This window comes from Periplaneta americana, chromosome 14 (genome assembly GCF_040183065.1).
Source record: "Periplaneta americana isolate PAMFEO1 chromosome 14, P.americana_PAMFEO1_priV1, whole genome shotgun sequence".
Taxonomy (NCBI): domain Eukaryota; kingdom Metazoa; phylum Arthropoda; class Insecta; order Blattodea; family Blattidae; genus Periplaneta; species Periplaneta americana.
The window spans coordinates 93,559,905-93,585,815 of record NC_091130.1 but is presented as its reverse complement, the minus strand read 5'-3'; the positions used below and the strand labels follow the sequence as shown (position 1 = coordinate 93,585,815).

Below are 25,911 nucleotides of genomic sequence, written 5' to 3'. Positions count from 1 at the left end.
AACATGCGAATTCGAAATGAGGCAGTAGTAGAGCAAATAGACAGCTTCAAATGCTTGGAGTGTACTATAAGTAGTAACATGAGCTGCTACTAGGAAGTCAAAAGAAGGACAACAATGGCAAAGAAAGCTTTTAACAGAAAAAAGAGCATCTTCTGCAGACCTCTGAAAAAAGAACTAAGGAAGAAACTAGTGAAGTACTTTGTGTGAAGTGTGGCATTATATGAGAGCAGAAACATGGATATTATGACGAAGTGAAGAGAAACGACTTGACGCATTTTAAATGTGGATATGGAGAAAAATGGAGCATGTGAAATGGACAGGAAGAATAAGAAATGAAGCTGTGTTGGAAAGAGTGGGTGAAGAAAGAAGGATGTTAAAACTGATCAGGAAGAGAAAAAGGAATTGGCTGGGGTCACTGGCTGAGAAGAAACTGCCTACTGAAGGATGCACTGGAAGCAATGGTGAATGGTAGAAAAGTTCGAGGCAGAAGAAGATATCAGATAATAAATGATATTAAGATGTATGGATTATACGTGGAGACTAGGAGGAAGACAAAAAATAGGAAAGACTGGAGATTGCTGGGTTTGCAGTGAAAGATCTGCCCTTGGGGAGAAAACTATGAATGAATGTATGTATTTTAATTACTTTATGTTACAGTATTTTATTCCGTATTTCACTATTTCCTCCAATGTAGTGTAGTAATTTATTTTTTTCAAAATTATGTATATATAAAAGAGCAGTGTTTAAAAAGACTGTACTGCAGGCCTATTGTAAAATTACAAATTAAATTATAATGGTGTACCAAAAACGTGGGTAAAATTATAAATATATTTGTTGTTGTTTTTTTTTTTAAATCTTATCCAGTGTAACTTATTTATTTTTTCTTACAGGGACTGACATTCATTTATTGCGACGTCATTTCCTTAGTCTCTTCAATGATACTACAATCAAGTTCAACTATAGTGCCAAAAGTATGTAAGTTATAAATACATAAATTAAGTCCAGTTCTGTTTCCTTTCGTTACATATATGCCAGTACTTATACCAGAATATAGGGTACCTTATATTACCTCGTCAAGATATCCACATGAAGTCAACATTTCTTCTACTCTCATGCCTGAAAAATCTGCCTTTGTGTCAATGTAATGTACTTGTTGCTTATAGCAATTGGCAATATGAGTTGAAATAGTAAGACAGAGTTGAGTCTTTCCACTTCCAGAAGGGCCACAGACTTCATATACTTTGCCTGTCATAAGACCACCTTCAATAATGTTATCCAAACTGTAAAGTGAAAGAAAACTGTAATTAAGTTATTTAATTAAAAGAAACCCTGTTATTACAAATTAGACTAGACGGCAGTTCGGAAGGCAGTCAGCTGCTATATGCACCATAGCATTTCTGGTATGTGATGTGTACACAAGTTTATACAGTAGAATCAATCAGAATCAGTCTGTAACAAATATGATATGATGGTAGAGACTGGATTAATCTTGCTCAGGATACGGACCGATGGCGGGCTTATGTGAGGGTGGCAATGAACTTCCAGGTTCCTTAAAGGCTCTTGATCAAGTCCCATTTACAGAACTGTATTCCTTCGGCAAGAGTACAAGGTTAATGGACTGGTATTAATAAATAACTCAAGTAAGCACAATAAGAATCCACCACTGTGGAGGAATGATCAGCATACCTGACCGTAAAATAAGCAGACCTAGGACCTAGGTTCAAATCCTGGTTGGGGTTTTTTCTGTAGTTTTCTCTCAACCAATTGAAACAGAATTGTTGGGTAACTTTCGGCAATGGATCTCAGACTCATTTCGCCATCATTAATTCACATATCATCCATATCAGAGTCTGCATTAAATTCATGGTGCAGCATCCTGTACTTGTACAAGAGCACAGAAGTTCAGCTACAAGTATCATTTACAGAACAGGAGTGTAAACACAAGTTTCAGAATGTAGTGTAAGCCTTCGGATCCCTTCTCCATAAAGGAGAGAAAAAACACAATAAGTTATGGGCTGCAGTGTATCCAAAGCATAATATAAATGGGCCTGTAGAGAAGGAAAAAAAAAAGCCCTGTATTTTCGAATTGTCTTACCTTCCTCGCCATATGCTTCAAATGAAGACACATTTATAATTTTTATTATCATATTGTATCATATCATATCATGCAGCGGCGGCAGCAGCAGCAGCAGCAGCAGGAGTAGTAGTAGTATAGTGATAATGGTGGTGAAAGTAGTCATGGTATAGTGGCAGTCATGGTTAATGGTAGTCATGCTCGCAATAATAGTAGGCCTACTGGGTGTAGTAGTAGTAGTACATCCTATTAACCAATTGGCAGATTATCCAGTTGTATTTCGCTTTTGTTTTTGCTGCAGAAAAATATGATATATATAATTTATTTCAAGAAATAGTCTGCCCAGGCATCCTGGGTTGCCAAAAAAACAGAATAACACACATATAAGAATAGTAATGATTACAGTAAGATAGATGAGCCAAATTTAAATGTGAACTAGGAGCTTAAGTTTAAGAAATAATAAATTTGTACATATATTTGTAACAATCACACACTAACGAATAGAAAAGGGGGGGGGGGTATTATGATATTCCGTATAAATGATTTTTCAGAATTGCCACAGACCCTTTAATGGTTGAAGTAATTATTTTTGGAATGATGTCATGGATTCCAAATGTTTTGATAGTGTTTACAGTTGATCGTGGGATGGTCCCCTCGCTCCGATCATTAAACCACGTACTTCCCAGGTGCCTTCCATCTGATATTTTTCTCGAAAATACGGAATAGTAGGCTCATAAATTTGTTGTTTTTCTTTGTTGACCTCGGATGGTTGGGTCTGGCTCATCTCAAATCTAACAGTTGGGTCCAGTATAAAGCCTTTACTATTAGTCTTGTCTAGAGCCACGATGTCCGCTCTTCTAATTCCGCCGCCTTCAGACACAACGCAGTGCACCTCTTCATGGACCTCGAAGGATTTGTTTCTAAGGGCTTGTGCTATTAGTTTTCGGATGTTATGATGGCGTGAATTTCTCAGGAGTTCTCCATGCTGACAGGATCCTAGGACGTGTGCTAAGGTTTCAATCTCGTTGCAGTATCTGCAACGGAAACCGTCCAAGGATCTCCCATGAAGACTTCTCACTGGTGCTACGTTAGCATTCATCTTAATTGCGTCCCGCCATTCAGAGGAAGATAGACCCTCCTTAGAAAAAATCCATTTATTTCCGGGAGTATATTCTTGAAATAAAATAACACCTTTTCCTTTATGTGGAAGCGCACACCATTTGTCACACTCTTGTTTTCTAAGATTTTGTCGTAGTTTATGGACATTGATGTTACTTATATCCAGATCTTCAGGTGGAATTTTTAACTTCCTGGAACATACTTTCTTTTCTGCTGCTATGTTCCTTGTAGAAACGACAAGAGGATTCGAGGTTCTCAATAATGTGTTGCAAATATTGAGATGCTGTAAATATGCTTCCCATTGAGCTTTGAAAAGGCTGAGACCCTTATATTTACGTTTGGTGTACAACATCGCGTCGGGCGTGTCTCCTGGCAAACATAAAATTTCCTTCACCGAACTTTTAATTAACTTATCCACATCTTCGAGAAACCGGTCAGAAAGCTGGTGAAGGGGAGCATTTTGAAGAGGATAAACAAGTATAGGCCAAATATACATATTTAAAACATTGAGTTTTTGTTCTGGTTTCAGAAGATAAGTAGATGTTAAAGCTTGGATCTTATTATTTAAATTATTGATTACTTTGGCAATGTCAAACTTAATTTCATCAGAAAAATTAATCCCAAGATATTTGATTCGTTCATCTCCATCAATACTATTAACAATTGATCCTCCAAGATTCAATGTCGTACTACTTAATTTTCCTTTCTCGATAACGATGGTTTGAGTTTTAGATTCATTTAGACTTAATCCGATCTGCTGTAATGACCGTTTTGTCATGGTAAATATTTCAGATGCAGCAATTGTACTTTTAGCAACAAGTGCAATATCATCCGCAAATCCTAATGTTACTACATTATTTAGATCCGATACAAGGTCATATCCAAATTCTTCAGCCACACTAGGCTCGGATAATTCATAAAAAATGTGGTCTATGCTGAGATTAAAAAGCATTGGGGAAAGAGGAGCGCCTTGCATAACCCCTTGTTTAAACGGTATGGGTTTTGTTTTATGGATTCCAACCTCTATCTGGGTTTCATTTCCACACTGTAAATTTATAATTAAATCCTGTAATTTTTGGGGAAGGGCAGAATTGTGAATGACAGATTCCAAATGCCGATGTCCAACAGTATCATAAGCTTTATGCACATCAAGAAACAAGATGGTGACATCTTCTTTTTCGATTTTGGCCTTACGAAGAACTGAATTTAATATAGAGGCATTAATCTGTGCACCAGCAGTAGATACAAATCCTCGTTGGTTTTCATTAAATTCTACGTATTGTTGCATTCTTGAACAAAGACACCTCTCCAAAACTCTTCGAATTACTGAACAAATGGTTATAGGTCGATAATTATTTGGGTCCTTTTTTTCTCCACCTTTATATATAAGAACAGTTCTAGCTTTCCGAAAAAAATTAGGTACCCAATTGTGTGATAACATTTTAGTTCCTATTAATGCTAAAATTACTGCAACTTTTTCACATTTAATAGTTCGCATCAATATTTTATCTGGTCCTGCAGAAGTGTCAATCGAAATACCTTGCATAGCTTTAAGAATTTCTTCCTTACTAACAGTATCCAGAAATTTGTTGTTAATATCATCTTTGTCAACTTCAGTAATATGGTTCGGATAATTATCCAAGTGATGGTGGTTTACATTATTAAATTTATTATTAAACGTAGTTTCAATCTCATTTACCGGAATACTTAAAGGACATTTCTTTGGTTCAAATATTCGACGAACTGCTTTCTTTCTTTGGTTATAATATAGGAATTGTGTCACCTGGTAATTGTATTTTTCTAGTCTGACTTGCTTTTCTCGTTTGGATTTCCTTTGCGGATTTGTGGTTTCAGTATAGTGTCTATTATTATTTTTGAAGTCACCACGTCTGCGTGCTAGATAATACCGCGTGGCGGGGTGTTTGGGGCCTGGGAGAAAATGATGAGCAGTACCAAGAAAATCTTTGAAATCTTCCGTATATTTTTGAAAGTTTTCCTCGTCCATATTACTCTGAAAAATTTGAATCCACTCATCCAAATTTTGTTGAAACCCATGAACATCATTTTTGTCTGAAACATTCTCACTCTCGAGATTAGGGAGTGGTATCTCCGGTATATCAAGGGAAACATTCTGATTATTAGAATTATAACTAGAACATAGATTAGTACGAAATTCTTCCGGATGAGCTTTAGCAATATGCTGCTTAACACCTTTGAAAAATTTATTACAATGAGGACAGATGTTAAGTGCAGTTGACCGTATACCATGAGCCACTTTCATGTGCTTATGAATACCCCTTTTATCATACAACTTTTTGCAATAAATACATCCAATTTTATTTTGTCGTAATGATGAATCATTATCATCGGGGTTGATTAGTAGCACTAATATGTGTAGAAATATCGTAAGGATTTTCTGCTGCTGCTGGGGTAATATTCAGCGAAGAATCTTCTGATGTGTGACATCTCGAAATGTGGGTATTGATGCCTCGATGAGTAAAAGATTTATCACATAAAGTACAAGTGACAGAAGAAGTGTTAGTAAAATCAAATGGAGTAGACAGAGGGATGTTGGTTGACATCACTGATAAATTAAACTAAAACACGTAAATAAACTACACAAAAACATTATATTATTATGTATTTTTTTATAGACAGCATTATTAGTTATTACAAGCTTTTTTTCTCAACTTGTAAAATAGTGCTTTAAAAGAAATGACCCCCAAGATCTTCACACAATTTCAAATTTGTGCACGATTCACTCCTTGTCTTACTGTTCAAATGGCCGGTGCTGTATAACTTCTGTGCAAAATGTCTTCTACAGATGTCAAAAGAATACCTGTTATACTAAATATCGAAAAAAGTACATATAACTTAGCAGTTTGGAAGAAGAGGAAGTAGAGAAATTGTAAAAATATATGTGATTTATTTTTCAATACAAGGATATTATTCAAAAAATGTATAGAACATATTTGGTTTGCTATTTTTTAATATCAAGTCTGCTATAAGAGGATGGAAACGCATTATCTTGTGAAATTTATAACCTTATACTTGCTAAACTGTGGTTCATCTTGCATCAGTATATGAGACTGCCATTACAACTGTGCAATTTAATAAAAAAAAAAAAACAGGTGTGTGTGTGTGTGTGTGTGTGTATATATATATATATATATATATATATATATATATATATATATATATATATATATTTCACTTCATTTAATTTTATTCCATAGATCTAACATTAGCATCGAAGCTTCAAGATATGGAACAAATCAAGAGTTATAAAATTTTTGGTGAGCTGAGGTATATAAAATATGTAAACCTAAAGCATGAGACCTATACTATTCCTATCTATCTTCAGACATCCAAGACAAGGAGATTCCCTGGCCTTTAAAGTCCCAATGTTCAATTCAATTCAATTCAATCCAGTTCAATGTTCTTAATGTATCCAGCTGTTTTCTGACAACATAAAGTCCACTATAGTCTTTTCAGTTCTTGTTTTTCATGAGAAATGAGGGGTATTTTGATCGGTGTTCATTATAAATGCCTGTTGGGGTGTAGTCAATATATACTGCAGAGCTGTGTCTTCTGCAACTGGTACTGATGATTTTAATTCACTTCTTTTGTGGTTTATGGATGGACAGTATAGAAGAAAATGTTCCATATCTTCATCATGATTATTACACCACAGACAAGTAGGATTATCAGAAAGATGAAATTGGTGTAGGTACAATTGTGTGACAATGTGACCTGTTCTGGCTCTTGTTAAAAATGTTTGAACATGTCTGGGCAAGTTTTTGTACATTTCCAGGTCATTTGGTTTCTTCTGAACGGACTGTAAAATTTTTCCTTTGTCAGAAGAGAGCCAATTGTTAATCCATAAGTTTATGAAATGAGACCTTACTGAAGCAAAGGCATTGGATAGAGATATCACTTGAAGAGGTCTTAGTTGCAAATATGTTGCCTGTTTTGCAATATTATCAACTTTCTCGTTTCCAGGTATACCAAAATGACTAAGGTATCCATTGAAATGTTATTTCCTTTTGGAGTTTTTTTGAGTTTGCTTAGTTGTTTCTGAATTGGAATAATTCTATGTGCGTATAGGTTTGGTACATATTCGATTAGTCGGTAAGTATGCAAATAGATTTTCAGAAATTTGAGTAACACACTGAAGAGCAGCATCAATAGCTAGCAATGTTGACAACTAGACAAATTATTGAATGTCTGATCAACTACCTAGCATGTTAAATACAAGATCATGGAGGAATTACGAATCTATAAGTAATGTGCATTTAATTTATGAAAATACTTTTTGGTATGCATTATCTGATTCTTTCAAATAACCATTCAGTCCATCCCCTTCATTACTACGGATAACAGAGGTTCTACTGTGCTGCAGCAGCAGCAGTAGTAGTAGTAGTGCCAATGGTAGTAGAACACTGGTAGTATCTCCTACATGGTATTAAATGAATTATGCAGTTACTTTAAATTTTTGACAAGACTAGATACAAAACTATCGTGAATAATAATAATAATAATAATAATAATAATAATAATAATAATAATAATAATAATAATAGCAACACAACAGCAGCAGCATGATTACTTAACTAACAAACATTTGAGACTGACTACATAAAAGGAGAAAAATTTAACAAACAGAAACATTATATCTGATAATTACAACCACTGGAACAGTTCTGAAAACTTTTAACCCAATAATGAAACTTTTAAAATTAAAATATCCACTTCCTCAAATGCAGAAATATGTTATATTTGATACCTGTCACATAGTGAAATATCTCTGCAATGAATTAGAGCATAACAGTAGACAAAGATGTATTCATACTGTAAAACCTCTAACTGAATAAAAAAAACAATAACCTCAAAAATAATTCTGATAAAGAAAGCTATACATGTGATATTTGGTACAAACCTTTCTATTCCTGTAGGAATCAGTGCGGTATATGACATAACTTCATTGTATATATCTATCCCTTTTCGAGGAAATGCAGCATAATATGCTACTATGCTTTGACGAAGTTGTATGATGTCCTACAAAAACAAATACATAAAATTAAAATCTAGTTTCTAAGATTCTTTATACCACTCACAATTTTTGGTATTAAGATTTTTCCACAGCTAATTTCCGAAATTAATTGTAGAGCAACCAGGACCGCCAGACATTCTGGATAACCGAAATTATCCCAACAGATAAAAACCAGATGACATAAAGTACGCATAGTGTTCACTAATGTCTAGCTGCAACAATGTCAAAGCAAACTGATCCATATTAGAAGACTACATCACTGCTCTTTCTGATGCCAGCTATAGTTATTCTGCAATAATAGAAATGTACAAGAAGACAAATTTTACGATATCAATGAAAGATATCTACTGAGTGTTAAATAAAATGAGAATGCCTGCAATGAATTAATTTCAAAAGGCATGAAACGGGCAAACTCTTGACATGTGACTAGACACACTTCAAATGTCATGAGGAAAGTCAAGGCCCTAGTCTCTGACAGTAATCCAGCTACACAAAGAGTCATTGGACATACAGTAAGTTGGCTACTCACATTTCAAAATGTCGCACAAACAGTAGCAAACTGTCTGAAAATCACCTGGCAGGAGAAAGATGAAAATTGGTGATGTTAGATGAAACATATCGATGGGTGATCAGCAGAACATCTTAAGCGCCACTTTTTCAAAAATGCGTTTTTTTTACGTAATGAAGAGGGAAAACCATGATGCACAGCCTGGCAAGCAGCATAAGCAAATCTATAATATTGAATGAGAAAACAAAGAGTACATTTTACTTAACTGTTTAAAAACCTGACACAACTGTATAAGGTGAAGCAACTCTCGCACACTGGGTAAGTCCATGCTGTAGGTTAATATTCCCGACCTGTTACCAATCTCTAGCACAGACACAAATAAGGCATAGATGCATCAGGATTAATTCTAGTCATACTTTTGGTTTGGCTCTCACATTCCAATAGAGCAGGGATATCATCCTGTTCTATTATACACTGTGCTTCAATTTTGTTCCAGCAACAGCACACATTCAAACCTTACTTCTCCTGCTACCCCTCTCCGGATCTGCAGCCTTATACTATACGTGATAAGGGAATACAAGTTTAATACAGATCACAATATCATCAATTACTTCAATTTTTACTTTTTATTTTAAATAATTAAATAAAAATTTGTTTCAGAAATAATACCAATGTGTGGAATACATATAGGTAGGTGTAACTAGTTTCTTTCCTTCATGAAACTTAACAAGTCTAGGCTAAGGATAAACAATCATTTATGTTCAGGTTTAAGGATTACAACTGCTAACGTAATATTACCTGAGATAGAAAATGTTATCACTCATGTAGGTCATCAAAATGATACAGCCCACCTCTCGTTAACAGTGTCAGAGAGACAAGCATTGGCAACTGATATTGCTAATAAAATTTCCTTTCAATTGATACTTGACAAAGTCTGCGTCACAACAAAAATTGGATCCTATTCACCTTGCCATAAAGTGTTATTACAATCTGTGTTCTTCTTTAATACAACATGGAGACAATACAACAAGAGTGGAGACATGGCTGAGTAAGATAAATGCAAGTGCTATTTTACAAGTCACAAGGAACAACAAATCGAAAAACACCCTGGTTTCAACTGTGATGATTTCATATTAATTATTATGAACATTGCTCAGCAGGAAATTCTGAGGAAATAGTCTATATCAGCCATTCCACACCAAAATCAGCCCAAGTGCAAATTTTTAAAGTTTAGTAAAAATGTATTTTAATTCAATAATATGAAACAATAAACTTAAAATTGAAATGCTACAAGAATTTCATCTCTGCAGCTTCACATTTTTATATTTCCTACATGCTTAAACTGAAGGATGATAAGGCTTATACGTTTGGTAATAAATATGATTAAGTTCGTAGTCTGTATTTATTCTAGCATTCAGCTGTTTTGGAAGGAAGACAACAAAGGAGTAGAGCAAACCGCTCATGGGTTTGATTGATTTTAGAATTTTTAATTATTTCAGAAATTTGTCTCTTATTGGGGAAACTTTTCATGTCCCATCCGTTACAGGAAGCGTAAAGTAGTTAGTTTTTCATTTTGATGATAATGAGAATAATATTATAATTGTTATAATTTCTGTAAGAATTTACTACAGAATTCTAACATAATAATATTAATAATAATAATAATAATAATAATATGTTGCTAGACATGTCAGAATTCAATAAATAAACAATTTTCAAGTGTCTTGTCCATTACAACTTAAATAACATATTCCCATTATTTACATGATTCATGGGCACTAAATAACTATGCAGCAAAACTTTTTAATAATTAGCAGTGCAGCATTTTCTGATGAATAAAGACTTTTAAATACTTTATTATGGGGGTTAACACAAAAATTGCAGTATTTTTGTTGTTTTTAGGTAAACAGGAAGAGAATGAAAAAGCAAAGATGAGGATGAAGAAATACGAAGAGATTCTGAAGGCAAACAAAGAAGGATGACAAAATTGTTTGAAAAAAGGTGCTCAGCAGAAAAAAGAAGTTCGCAGGACAGAGAAGATTACTTTGGCAAATAGCAAGAAGAAGTTCAAGCTACCTACTGCATAGTCCAAGTATAAAAAATTAATGTAAGTAATGCTACCAAATAAGTGTAGTACAGATAACATGATGTCATGGAAGAAATAACAGTCTGATGAGGAGGTATGTAAATTCAGACTTTCTACTGTTGAAATATTAGTCACCAGGCACCTAGGAAGATGGATTTCAAAAGTGTTAAGGATGTTAACAAAGGAGTTAAACATTTTAAAAACTACATATGATGATGACAGTGCATTTACTATGTTCATCAATGAAAATCCGAACTTTAATATGAAGCTTAGGGTAAACACTGGTAATTTCGTGGCAGTGGTTATTTTGCAATACTTTTTCTTTGCTCTTTCGTGAACTAACCAATGGTGTTACGAGATTCAAATTTCCGCCAAGGAATTGCATGTTGTCCAGTTTCCAGAAACATACAGCTACGCTTTGTGTGATTTTTGTAATTATATTACAGGCTTATTACTAAAGGTAAGCATATGATATTTGGTACATTTATTATATCTTAATGAAATTTTAGGAAATGTTTTTGGAATTTTAGATACAGCTGTAGTCGCCATATAGGCTTAGATTTACTGATAGAAATCTTAGCTGTTTGAGGCGAAATTTTGTTGATCATTAAGCGTTACATTTTATACTATTTTAAAAATTGTATTACAATACAAATTTTAGAAATCTGAAGATAAGATTTGATAACAAAAAAGAAAAGGGGGATGCAATGGGTTCAGTGTAGCTTCTGTTTGATTTGTTATCATGCTAAGTGCCAATGATAAGTGCTAGATGACTTGCAAGAATAGTGACAGAAGATGAATCATGGTGCCACCATTTTGGACCGGAGACAGAGGCAGACAATGGAGTGGCATCATGAAAATTCACGAAAGAAATAGAAATTCAAAAGTGCACCTTCGGCAGGAAAAGTTATGGCTACTGTGTTTTTCGATTCAGAAGGACTCTTGCTTGTGGACATCATGTCACACGGAACCACCATTAATTCTGACTCTCAAGAAACTTCAAGCTCGACTGAGTCGTGTTCGACGACATCGGGAAAAGCAGGATGTTCTGCTATTGCACGACAACGCACAGCCATATGTCAGTCTCAAGACCACAGACCAGATCAGAAAATTCGAAAAGACAACACTGAAACACCGCCTTACAGTCCTGAACTGGCACCGTGCGATTACCATCTCTTTGGTAAACTGAAGGATCCCTTCGCGGAACGAGGTTAGAAGATGACTCCCTTGTGCACGCTGCTAAAGAGTGTCTCAGACATGTTGGTCCAGACTTTTACTGTGTTGGTCTACAGACTCTCGTTCCTAGGTAACGTAAGGTAGTTGAAAGGGACGGGGATTATGTGGAAAAGTGACATTTTGTTCCTAAAGGATGTATCTACATTCTGTGAAAATAGCAAAGCTGTAGGATAAAAATATAATTTTTAAATAAATGATATGCATTACTTTTGGAGTTACCCTAGTAATATAGGCTATAGTAAAGTCCGTAATAAAAGTGTTCACCCTTTCAGGGCAAAGGAGATCCCTTTTCAATTTCAATTTTTACTTTGATTTCATTCTTATTATGTGTTGATATGTATTTCTATGTTTTCTTGCTATGAATATTAGACAGAATCACTATGTTTGAAGTCTTGTAACATTAAATGAGAATTTCATTTGACTTTAATGAATTTTTCCACAATTCTTCTACCTCTCACGAAATTATCAATGTAATATCAAGGTTATCACGAAATAACCAACCTTTTAGCTTAAGTCGTAAAAGTGGTTTTTGGCAATTGTTCAAGAATGTGTCCAATCTTTTATGTCTCCAGATTTGTACAACAAATTATAGTCTTTTAGATGAAAAAATCGGAATATGGATATATTTACACATTTGCATTTTAAATTAATTTTCATGGAATTATCACGAAATTACCAATGTTTATCCTAGTAAATTTTATCAGTTATTCCAAAAATATATCTTGGCATCCTCAGAAATGCTACACAATGTATGTGCTTGACATAATTCTAATTTTAAATTCAATGTTGATGCCATAGCAAAAATAGTTCCTAGTTTTCCATGTAGGAGCAAAGAGCTTTCAAAGAAAGTATGCTTCAGAATGGTGTACAACTGGAGTGTGTAAAGCAGAGGCGGGCACAATTCGGTTCAATGATCAACGTCCTCGCTCAGTCAGGAGAAGGAGCAGAGTTTGCACTCGGATGGAAGGCACTGCAGGTAGCTGCTTGCACATCTTGTAGGGACACGTATCAGTTATATTGTACCTAATACCTAGTTCTATTCAGTTCATCAGCTTATAATTAGGAAACACAAATTACATATGCTAAGTAAATATGTCTAATTATATTAATTTCATTAGGTTATGATTAGGAAAGAAAATAAATTATTTTCAGATGTGATAACTAAATACTTTTTTGATTAATTAATACTTGTAGTCGTGGAAATACAGTACATAGAAGTACACAAAAACTTGGTTAGGAATACAGCATAAACAATGAATGATTAATTAATTGTAGGTTAAATATAGAAATAAATTAATTAAATATCAATAATCATAAACAAAACATTTGTTCTTGCATATCTTAAATTTCATTCAGCAGATGATGAGGAGGACATCTTTTTTCACTGAATAAAACGAGTTATGTTTGGTGCGATCGATCTTGCACTTGCAATTCGAAGAACTGCAGTGAGATGTTCATCAGTTAAGAGTAGCTCTTCTTGGAGATTTATTTATCTTCATTAGAGAGAACAGTTTCTCACACAGATATGTAGAGCCAAATATTTATAACAGTTTTTGCAGCCATTTTGTTCATATGTGGGAAATTTGTTTGCGAAAAATGTTCATAAAATTGTGATAGGCTTGTTCGTGATTCATATTTAGCCTTCAACTCATTATCACATTGAATTAATTGTGAGCAACTCCCTCTGAAGATCAGAAAGAACAGCATCAATCACATATATATTAAACTTTAAGATCCATTGATAAATCATATACATCTCGAAATCTGATAAAAAAATTTTTGAATTAGACTCTCAAGAATACCTGAAAAAGCCTGTAATTGATCTTGTGTCAAACTAGATGTTCTCGTTGACAATTTAGGAAAATGGATTAACTCTCCTTTCAAAATCTGACACTGCCAAAGCTGCCAAACTCAGACTGCAGCATTGTACAAAGTAATGTGGTGCCATCTAGACTTACAGCACAAACTATTAGAAATCAACAGCTCTTGTCTCTTTCAGGTGCTCATCCCCTTAGCTTAAAGAGTGAGCTCTCTCACTGCCCACCTTTGGTGTAAAGAATGCGAAGAGAATATTGATTTAGTATCTGAGGAGTGTGACTTAAATAATACAGTAATGTGCAAACAATGGGTGGATCCTAATGTCTAATGATGTATTGTGTTTCATTTTCAGAATCAACTATCAAATCTTAAAATTAACTGCTTTGTCGGTGAGTACAGGAAAACATTTTGAAGATAAGAAAGGTAACTTGCACATTGGACTACAGTTTGACTATGCAGGAAACTACTCTGCGATGAGTCAGGACGAAATTCAGTGAGAAAGTGACATTTTTACGTGTGTTCCTTCGCTATAAGATGTAACTATGTCCTATGTAGTAGTAAGCAATGATTTATCCCATTATTAATATCCAGTATTCTTCAGAGGACAGTGATGGAAAAGCAGATGAGGAAATGCCATTAAAGATAAAGAAAAGTTAAATAAAGGAAGAAATGTACTTATGGACTAGTTTGTTGGAGAAAGTAGTGCCCAGAGGAAGGATCGAAGTGTTGGAATATCTTAAGGAAGTTTAGAGGATGAAGAAGTAAAATTAATGTTTTTGATTGCTGCTAACAGTCCAGGTAGAAAAATGTTCAAAATTAACGAACAAGACGTGTTCTTTATATATTTTAATCAGATTCTAGGTAGCTTTCCTGAATCCCAACTCATTCAGTTTGTGAGGATTTTTATTACCGGATTTTTCTATAAATTTCCTAAAAAAAAAATGGAAAGTGATAACATTAAGAGAATAATAAAAGAGCTGACGTTAGCCGTAATAAATAAAATATATGGTTTTAAGTAAAAGTATCAATTATATTGCTAAAAAAGAGTTCCAGTACATAGAAAATAGACTACCATAATAAATTTAAGTACGCTGATAATATCTTATTCATACCCAATCAATATACTTCAATACCCAAACTGTCTCATCCATTCTCTCTCACTTATGTAACAGAGAGTAATAAGTTATGAAAAAATGAATTATTACAATTTAAAGTTTTAGGTATGTTTAAATAAAAGACTAAAGAACACTATACTTCACATTGTATTGACTAACTTCAAATAAAATCACAGAAATTTCACCTTAAAAATGGAGTGGTGAGGTGGATATCCAAATTGTGTTCCATCTGTTACATAATGAAATTATCAATTTTCAGCTTGCTTTACGAAACATAACTTACTGCTTCCACTTTTGACAGATTAAAAGTATAGGTCTGTCTAATGAATTGTACATAGTTATGATAATTTAGTTTTGAAGAACATATTACAAAATTGCTACTTTGTATTGAAGAGAACTCTCTGTCCCATCTGTTACTGTGGAATGGCTGATATGGAAATAATGTAGAATGCTTAGATGGGAAGTACGAATAATTATGGATTTGAGTTAATTACTCTTCCCATTGATACAAAGCAAGGGTTCCCTTGTTCTTTCCTTACATCAAATCTCTCTTTACTTTTTTTTACTGTATTAGACAAGAGGTGAGCAAAATATGCTTCAAAGTTCTCACGTCCGACATGGCTGAGCCTTTTTTCAATGCATGGGATATTAGAATCCAACTATAAGATGACGGTATTGTTCATGGCATGTAGACATGGCTTGCGGAAAAAAAATACCTAAAATTTCAGAAAAACAAAAACAGATAGAAGTGTACAAAATAATGAGAACGTTAATGCAAGAATGTGATATCACTACTTTTGGCATGTTAGTACCAATTGTACTGAAAAACTACTTGAAGACCCTGACATGGCTGTTTCTTACACACTTTCGAGAGAATTACTTGAAGAAAGTTAAAAGCTGCGCATATTGCTGTAGATAGGCCTATCACAGTAGAAGCAACATTAATATACATATTGCGAGAAAGCACAGGACTCTAAAATAAATTTATTTAATAGGCCTATGTGACAAAAATATGTAATACGTAATCATGTTTCGGAATATGTTCAGCATAGGTCAGCAGCTTTGGAAATGAGGATCGTATTTGAACTTTTATTAGCAGCTTTGGAAAGGAGGATCGTGTTGGAACTTTTATTAACACTAGAAATGCGCCTGTTGAACGTATTCCTTCTCCATGGTTACAGCGCATTTCATATATTTAAATGATAAACACAGGAAAGTCATTTCGTACCTCTTTAGCAAGACTTGTGGCTTCCGTTGCATATAAACAAAATGTGATCATTTGGTCCAGGTAGCATCCGTTTTTGGTGCAAAAATAATTCGTTTGGCGTGTTTGTTAATTGCAATTACGAAATAGCGTTCCTGTGCTTAATATTAATAATCATTGTTTTAATGCTTTTATCTCGAAGGTGCTTACACGTATTCAAGTTTCACATTAAACGCTTTTTTGTGTACCTAATTTAATATTATATATTTTTCACTAGATAATTATACTAACTCTGTATGGTAATTTCGTTATTTCTACTAACTTCTCGGTATTTTCTTGTAAAATATCAATAACTGTAAATATCTTTCGGCAGTGTAACTTATCGAGAATGTTTTCCTGTAACAATGGGCTCATTTGAGTGCACAGTCGAGCCATCTCTTTTCTTTTTCACGTTGCAAACTTGATTAACTTATCCAAAAGATAATACAGAATATGTAATTGAATCAATTTAATGCCTTTCCAATATAACGGGAACTTAAATGCAAAAAGAAAACAAATTTCTGTCCTGTCACAACTTCAACCACTTCACAACCATTCAATGACTCAGTGTTGCCAACATGTTGTGACCAGTGTCGCCAACTTGGTCATGCAGGAACTCGCGGTACATTTGAGATAAATTTCCATAGCAACGCCAGAAAGCAGATCTACAAGTAGCCTACAGTAAAATCTGTGATCCGCTATTACGATCAAGTTTAATATTTCTATCATTTGCATCTGAGAAACACTTGAAGCAATGTGAATTACAGGAGAAAAATATTGATAATTGGTAAGAACTATATAAAAGTGTTAATAATAGTGAACATAATTTCAGTTTAATTGCATAATAACAAGATTATTTTTGGCATAACAGGTTTGTATTTATTTTTAATTGACAGAATATTAAGTAGAAAGAGTTATTTCCAAGAAGGCTCAACAATAACAACATACAAAAGATACCGGAAGTCAGTTTAGTTTATTTTTAGTTTATATCGAACTCGATATCAAACTCACTATGTTTAATGTATGCTGATGATGTCAAAATTATTAAATCTTGTCCTACAGCTATAGGGAAGACCAGGTAACTTGATACCCTAAGGGTGAAACCTAACCATTTTTCCCCCATTACTACAAATGCTAGTGGATTATGGTGATTTTCTAGTTTGAAGGTTGAATTTTCTTTTGCCAACTTCGTTTCGAATTTCGATACTGACAAATACTATAAATGGTAGTGATTTTGTAACCGGTATGTTGGCAGCTGAGGCAAATATCGACAATATTTGCCGGTACTGGAGTTCCATGAAATTAAAATTGTACTAGATTTCTCAGCCGGTTACTGGAAGATAGTGAAATTCGAACTTATTAATAATTAATTAATATTAGTATTAATATTAATACATTATAGTTATGTTATGTGTTGCGTTGTGGTTATAATTCAAGAATAGTCAGATAAGTACGAATGAATATAATATACTTGGGCGTGATAATGCACGTGGGTAATGGATAGAAATATTATTTCAAATTTTAATGAATTTCTTTCGTGTTTAGATTTTTATTACTATGTCAAAAAAATGAAATAGTGTTGCAGTGACTCCTCCAAGGAAGAAAATGTGTGGCATTCAGAGTACGCTTCAGAAATCTGTAGTTCACGTGTATAATGAGTTGAAGAAAGAAGGTAATGAAGAAGGAATTATGCTAACGGAGACAGCAATTACAACCAGAATAGGACAATTATTAGGAGTAAGTATTCTTAAGCATACATTTCAAAGTGGTATTCAGTTTTAGGAGTTTGCACTAATAATTTCATGATTGTGGTCAAACAAAACAAATTTTTAGGTTAGGCCTAATGTTTAATCAAGTCAGTGATTTTCATATTGCCAAACTAAATACATTTAAGATACTGTAATACTGCAGTAGGTGATAGCTTAAATACATTTACAAATTAGACGAACAAGTAATCAAACAGCACGAAAGTAAATTTCCAGTTTTCTCTTTTGGTATTAAATTAACCGTTCAGATCACAATTTACATGCCACATCGGCCGAAGAAAATACAAGTCATATTGTAATTATTAACTTGATATTGCAGCAAATATTACATGAATGTTGGCCTGTTATGGTGCTTAAAAATAATTCAGTTTTATATAATAACTATATAACATACTCTATAAAGCATAGGAACGTTGACTCTGGCTGAATAATTTATTCATGACTGGTCTAAGTAATATTAAATATGGTGTTTCTTCAGAAAAGCTACCCCACCCAAAGTACTTGTTAAGATATAACACTCGAGAGGATGAGGACGCACTACTGGGAAACTAACCATTTCTCTTCGTCCTGGACCTCTCGCATGTTATATTGGTAATTAGTAACAAGTTTGAGGGAGGGACTACAACAATGCATTAGAATATACAGGTAAGTGTCAAAGGATTTTTGTGCTGAAAGTATTTGTGGCTGTGCACTAAAACCACGTGTTCATCACTATGTAAATATCACAGAAATCAATTAAACAAAATAAAATTATGCCTTCTTTGGTGTAGCTTTTCTGGAGAATTACCTAAATATTAGCCTACTTAAACCTATCGTAGACCCAACCTAACATGTTGATCATTTTCTATTCATATAGCTGTAAATGTTGGTATTATGCATGAATTTTATGATATAACAATTTTTAGAAGTATTATGTTATTGTTTGTTATTACAGCTTGGCTTAACTACAGCCACGAAAGTGATCAATTCACACAAGGGGACCCCACTCGTGACACTAGGAAAACATAGACTACGTAAACATCCAGTGACTGATGCTGATGATTTTACGGAAGATGCAATTGCGAGATTTATTTATGACAAGTTACATAAAGGTAGGGAAGTTACAGGAATTATTGTGTTGATTTATGCAATGTAATTCTGATATTAGTCATAGGCCTATGTATAAAAATATGGCATAATTTTCATTTACTGTTACAGGGGAAGTACTAACAGCAGCAAAAGTTCTGGAACATATGAATGATGATTATGAAACATATTTATTTAGAGTATCCTTATCATCGGTGAAAAAAATTTTGAAAGAGATGAAATTTCTATGGAGCAAAGGGGATCCTTATACACATGTATGAGAAAGTGATGTTATTCGTTTTTAAGAGAATATATAAGAAATGTGGAGCGTGAGAACCCTAAACCCGTAGTATTCTTGGATGAGACTTGGATTTTTATGAATGGTAAATTTCAATGTATTGTGAGACATTGAGTGATTGAATTTTTTACTAACAAATAGATTAACACTTATGTGGAATATGAAATTGCAATTAATATAGGCTACTAGTAATGAATTCAGGTGGGAACAACATGTTTTGCAATTAATAGTTTCATATTATAACTAGAGGTTAGTTATAAAATTCTTGAACGGTTTTCCTGTCTTTAAAATTTTTGTGTCTCTTAGAGTGTCAATGTGAATTGCTTTTCTCTCTCTGTTTTTTTAAGTATGATCACCCACTTATTCATGAAATAAACCAGGTGAAGTTTCCAGTGACATGAATGGTGTTATTCATAGACCAACAAATGAGGGTGGAAGATTAGATGCCGGAACGAAAGGTGGATTTATACTCGGTAAGTTATATTGATTTATATTTTACGTAAATTTGGCAAGAGTAATTTTTTAAATCAGGGTACAAAAATATAAAAATTGGTGACTAAATAAAAACGTGGGAAAGCCTTTCACCAAAGAGGATCTCATGTCATGTCATGTTATGTTATGTTATGTTTTATTTTCTTTATTTAAATGCTGTGAATTCATGTGACGTAATTATATGCCCAGGTATAATTTTTATTGCAGGTGCTGATTTAATTTTTTCATGCAATTGAAAGAAAAGTCAGGACTACCATAGTGCTATGAATAGCCCTGTAGTTGAGAAGTGGGTGCAAACACAGTTGTTGACCTGAGAACATTAGGGCAATGCGTTATTGTCATGGATAGTGCTGCATATCATAGCAGACTTGTGAAAAATCAGCCAACAACAAAATGGAGGAAAGAACAGCTACTGGTGATTGCAACTGAATATAATAGATTTGTTGTACTAAATGATAAGAGTTGTACTAAATGATAAGAGTTGATGGTGTGAAATCACCTTTTGATATTACATTGCAATATTAATTTCCATACTTTACAGTCATTATTATTATTATTATTATTATTATTATTATTATTATTATTATCTTTACTACTACTACTACTACTACTACTACTACTTATAGATGCTACTTTTTTCTTTCAGGTGAAATTGAATCTACATAAGAATCCTAAAACAACAGAGCCTTGCCAATTACTGTTCTGAAGCGGCCTTGTCTTATGTGTTGTGTCTATATACAATTAATTCTTTCAGTTTTTTTTCCCCTTTAATGTAATGAAGTTGTTGGTTGATTGATACCAAGTGTTCAGCAGTTGATGTCATTTGTTATCTTGCACTCCAATATTTAACCAGATGATTGAAAGCTGTGTAAAGTTAAACAGTCAAGACAATGATCCATATCTTCATTGAGATTTCAGAAATGGCATGGGGAGATTCTGAAATATCAGTTCTTTGTAAATATTTGAGACAATCATGGCCTGTGATAATATGAGTACTGCCACTGTAGATTTTCATAGAAGTTCAGTTATTAAATTAGGTGTATTATTTTTACTATGTATTGTACTATATTTTTGTTTCGCTTAATTGATGAATTATATATGCTGTAAATTGAATAGTAGACTGTAGGTCTATAGCTTAACTGATGAATTGTATGTGCTGTAAATTAAATAGTAGGCTGTATACCACAAGTGATGAATTGTTTATGCTTGTAATGTGAAGTAATTTGCATGATATTTATTATCAGTTTCTGTATATTTCAACTGATTGAATTGTTTATACTTTTAAATTGAATTAACTTGCTTGCTATGTATTATATTTTATAGCTTAACTGATGAATAATTGTTTAGGTTTGTCAATTTAATAATCTGAGTGCCATGTACTTCATATTTTTAGTGGAGCCACCAATGTAGCTTAGTCAGTAGACTCGTTGGCCTGCAAATTCAGAGCTGCACTCGAGGGTAGTTTGGATCCCCCATTTGGTCTGATTAGTTGGTTTCTTCTGAGGATTTTCCTCCATCGTGGAGCAGACGCCGGATGGCCTATTGCAATTTTTTCATTTGCTTTAGAATCATTCCGATTTTTGTTACCACATTGTCATGTTCTGATCTTGTTATTCTTTTAACAGTGTGGTAAGATGCAGGTATAGATAACCTTACAGTAATTTTGCTACCTTTCAGCTACCTCATTACCTCCCACTCCATAAAGTTCATGGATCCACGGAAGTACCAGTCGTCGATGTAATTCGACCATTTTGCTTAAAATATTAAAACACTGTAAAATATTGAGATTTCATGCTGTTACGTCCATTACTGCAGCAAGAACATCTGATTTTGAATCTGATAGTATGACAGCCTTCTCAGATTTATGAAGTCGATACTGGAGATTTTGTAAGCTTAAAAGTGTATCTAAATTTTCACTATCAAAATTAGTCAGTGTTTGAAGTTAGTTAGTTAGTTAGTTAGTTAGTTAGTGGCGTTTAAAAAGGGCGCGTCAGCTACTATGGCTATTTGCGCCCTTATCTAAAATCTTTCACTAAACACAAACACAATACAATAACCGGAATGTTTAAAAAGCTAAAAAGCGTTGTCACGGTTAAAATGGGGCAAACAAGTGTTTGAATATAATTCCCTGTAAAAGGGAATATACTGGTATTGTACTACAACACCACTACATCTATGGCTTGGTAAACAGGATCCATCTATAAAAAATACTGTATGTAGTCACTCACTGACCAGATCATTTATCGTTTCTAATGATTTTTAAAATGTCTGGAGAAGTATCACATTTCTTAACATCATCTGTTAAAGTTAACTTATATACTATTCATTTTGAAATAACTTGGGATTGTGTTTTATTAGTAAAGTTTCCCTTAATTGAGCAAGTTTGAGTTCTCCAAGTAGAGTCAAAAAGTCTGTTGGGATTTTGGCTCAGTTTATTAATATTTGTGGACTGTGATTTTTTGTTCTAGACAACCATATTATCTGCAAATGATGAGATTATCATAAGATCTATTTCTTTAGTTAGACCATCGACATTAATATTGGAAAATGTATTCCTGAAAACAACAATGTGGGAAGCCCAGATGAATCTGTCTCTATTTACATATTTGTGACAATGAATCAAATAATCAAGTCACTGACCCAGTGTAACACTTTATCATGGACACCCTAAGTTTGCAATTTCTTAAGTGATTTATATCTACAGAGCCATATGATCCTTGAAAATAAATTAAAATTGTTAAGTTGTTTTGTTTTCTGTTTAAAATATCTTTAATATCTTGACTAAAATTTAAAATCTGTCCATTTGTTGAATGCAATTCTCTAAAGTCAACCCAATAAAATGAAAGTTAGTTACTAGATTCCAGGAACCAATTCAATCTATGAAATCATCTCTTCCATAATTTTGGCTATCATACTAGTAAGTGGTATCTGTCGATAACTCGAAAAGATATTAGTTGAATAATTGCTTTTCAAAATTGATGTTATGATAGATTTTCTCCAGACAGATATTGTATTTTAGATGAGATTACAAGATAAAAGTAGTGAGTTTGCTTGTTTGCCAACATGTTTAAGAAAATCAGCATGAGTATTGTCTGGACTTGGAGATGTTTTGGGTCTTATGTTATTAAATTAATAGTAATATTCAGTTCTTGATTAAATATTGTTATATAAAGTAGATAGTAGATTTAATATTTCTTTCAGTTTTTCCTTAATAGTCTGATGTACACAGATAAAACTAACAACCACACCACCAACTAATCTAATAGAAATTAAAATATAATTAAATGTAGTAAAAGTAATTAAAATTATAAATACACGTAATAAACCATAACCCCCTAATTTCAACAATATACTATTTTATTCCCTTTTACAGCTTGTAGATAATTATTAATTATAGTTATTACTTATTAGCATAATATTTATTGAACTTATTGGCTATTTCACTTCGTTTGAAAGATGTTATTGTGTACAAAAAGCATTTTTTGATGATCGTTTCATGCTGTATGTTGTGTATAAATCTATGATTTCTGGCCATCTGTTCTGTGTAATCCATCTTTTGTATAGAATTAATAAAATATTCTTTTGGTAGTAATTATTTTATTAATTGAGTATTTAATTTTCACCAGCTCACATTTCTTGAATCATTTGCTTTTTCTTATTTAAATTTAGGACACAAGAGCCAAAAAGAGACTTCACAGTTATGTATCATACATTTTTTCAATGACAGACGTGGAGTTGCAGAAATAATAAGTGTAAGTGTAGCATTATTAAGCAATTTACAAACAAATGAAATCTTTAAAAAGGTATCTAGAAGTGAAATTACTTATGGCTTTTAAGGACCAAAATTATTTTTGTAAGTTGATTTATTATTATTTCAGTTTTAGCATAGTTGTATTATCCATTTCCTTACTAATTTCAAAAGATAATCAGAAGTTCATTCGAATTCCAACCAAAAGTCAATTGGTTATTAATTTATCTACCTTTAGGAAGTACAGTATATGTACGCTGGAATCTTTGAAGTGAAGTGACAATAATTTAATTGGTCTTGGAACAGATTTGATTCTTGAATATTATATACTATACTTTGTTGTATATTTACGTCTAGTAACCTATTAATGCTAATACTAATAATAATGTAAAGGAATAAAAGAATAGAACATAGCAATACATTTCTCATTATTATTGAAACTATTTAGAATAACCTTCCAACATTAAGGTAAAGTACGGTGAGTAAAGAAGTCATTCAGTACATAGGATCGTGATTTTACTACATGTGGTGATATCTGGTAACAGTTGGCAACACTGACAAGGCGGAAATATTTGCTGTTTGGGAACTGAACTTACGTGATCCTCACTATAATGACTGTCACTTGCTTCAGAGAGATCTAAATGAGTTATACGAGTGGTCACTGAAGAATAAACTGTATTTCAACTTAAATAAATGTCATTATATGATATATACTAGGAAAAAAAACTTATTTTACTTACAGATACTCAATGGGTGGGGAATTCCTGGAAATGACTGACAAGGTAAAAGATTTAGGCATAGTATTCACTTATAATATGGATTTTTCCAGCCATATACTTGAACTTGTGTCTCAGTCGCTTAAACTTCTAGGATTTATCTATAGACATACCACAAAATTCTCCTCTCAAGATAGTTTAAAAATTCTATTTTTTTCACTAGTTAGATCAAAACTTGAATATTGCAGTACTGTATGGAACCCCTATCAAATTAAATATATTAACAAAATTGAGAGTGTTCAAAAAAGATTCATCAGATTTTTGTTTCTTAAATCATTTGGTTACTATCCCTCCTGGAATAATGAAAGTAGTATCTCGTACTCATCTCTTTTGTCTCTCTTTAATTTTGAAAGTTTGCAACACAGAAGAAATAATATTGATATAAAATGCCTCCATAATTTATTAACAAGTTCTGTAAATAGTCATCTACTGTCCAGGATAGCAATACATGTACCAAGAGAGAACTGTAGGACCAGTAAAACATTTAATTTAAACTATGCTAGGACATGTTATTATAAGTACTCTCCACTTCTTAGAATCTGTTCCTTCTATAATAAACTGAGCAATGTTGACATCTTTCAGGATAGAGAGAAATAAATACCGGTAGCATTCAAAACACTCCATAAGTATTTTACTAATAAATAGGTCTTAACTGGTTTGCATATTGTATATTTGGTCTTCTTTCTTAAATTATTTCATATCAATTATCATTACGAACTCGCTCCTAATTCTGACTTAACGTAGGTCTAGCCCCTCATCAGTTGTTGTATTATTGTTACTAATCTGTGACTAGTTATTTGCATTTCATGTTTTCTTCATACTGTAAATACTTTTGTTTTTGTTAACCGAGATTTACATGTATTATTTGCTTAATATCGTTTGTTTAGTATTGGATTGTAACTGTTTAAATTTAAATACCATTATTATATGTATTACTACTGTTATTTTCATTTTATCTACTCTGTAATTACATTGTTGAGAGGATTAAATAAATAAATAAAACATACAAAGCCTTAGAAACAAGTCACCAGAGTTATTAACATTCTTAGAAATAGAACAAATAAACCCATATATAATATGCGTCACTGAACATCATTTAAAACAACAGGAATTATCGGCACTTTCACTGGAAGGATACAAACTAGGAGATAGCTATTGTAGACAGAATCTACAGAAAGGAGGTGTGTGCATATTTGTTAGAAACGATATAAATTTTAAAAATATCAGCCTTTCAAAATTTAGCAGAGAAAAAGATTTAGAGCTGTGTGCGGTAGAATTAGAATTAAAATCTGGTAATCTTATAGTTATAGGTACATACAGGTCGCCCTCTGGAGATTTCAAACATTTTCTTCTTCTACTAGAAAATACATTACAACACATACATGAAAAAAAAACACGAATACATATTTTGCGGAGACTTAAATATTGACTATCTCACTGAGAACACTAAAAAAGAAGAATTTAACACATTATTAGCAACCTTTAATTTAATGCATACAGTCAGTTTTCCAACT

General features: G+C 33.0%; 2 protein-coding genes across 10 annotated transcripts in view; one reads left to right on the top strand and one right to left on the bottom strand.

Moving 5' to 3' along the window:
- The window catches only part of Rad51D (Rad51 recombinase D), a 73,324-nt gene that overhangs the window by 27,350 nt on the left and 20,063 nt on the right, over window positions 1-25,911 (bottom strand). For 2 of the 6 annotated variants that reach the window (XM_069845757.1, XM_069845764.1), the window contains exons 1-3: window positions 16,505-16,822; window positions 8,133-8,251; window positions 1,070-1,280 (exon numbers count right to left, since the gene is read on the bottom strand). In XM_069845757.1, coding sequence (XP_069701858.1) covers window positions 1,070-1,280; window positions 8,133-8,251; window positions 16,505-16,648 — 474 coding nt within the window. In that variant the 5' untranslated portion in view covers window positions 16,649-16,822. Of the gene's footprint in view, window positions 1-1,069; window positions 1,281-8,132; window positions 8,252-8,775; window positions 8,978-16,237; window positions 16,406-16,504; window positions 16,823-25,911 lie in introns of those variants that run through there. The other 4 variants (XM_069845762.1, XM_069845761.1, XM_069845760.1 and 1 more) reach the window with 4 other exon arrangements.
- LOC138713577 (uncharacterized) overlaps window positions 17,316-25,911 on the top strand; it is a 120,508-nt gene continuing 111,912 nt past the window's right edge. For 3 of the 4 annotated variants that reach the window (XM_069845753.1, XM_069845756.1, XM_069845752.1), the window contains exons 1-6: window positions 17,316-17,989; window positions 18,953-19,109; window positions 19,216-19,466; window positions 19,729-19,854; window positions 20,081-20,288; window positions 20,520-24,403. The gene's annotated coding sequence lies outside the window, so the exon portion shown is untranslated. The remainder of the gene's footprint in view (window positions 17,990-18,952; window positions 19,110-19,215; window positions 19,467-19,728; window positions 19,855-20,080; window positions 20,289-20,519; window positions 24,404-25,911) is intronic. The other variant, XM_069845754.1, reaches the window with a different exon arrangement.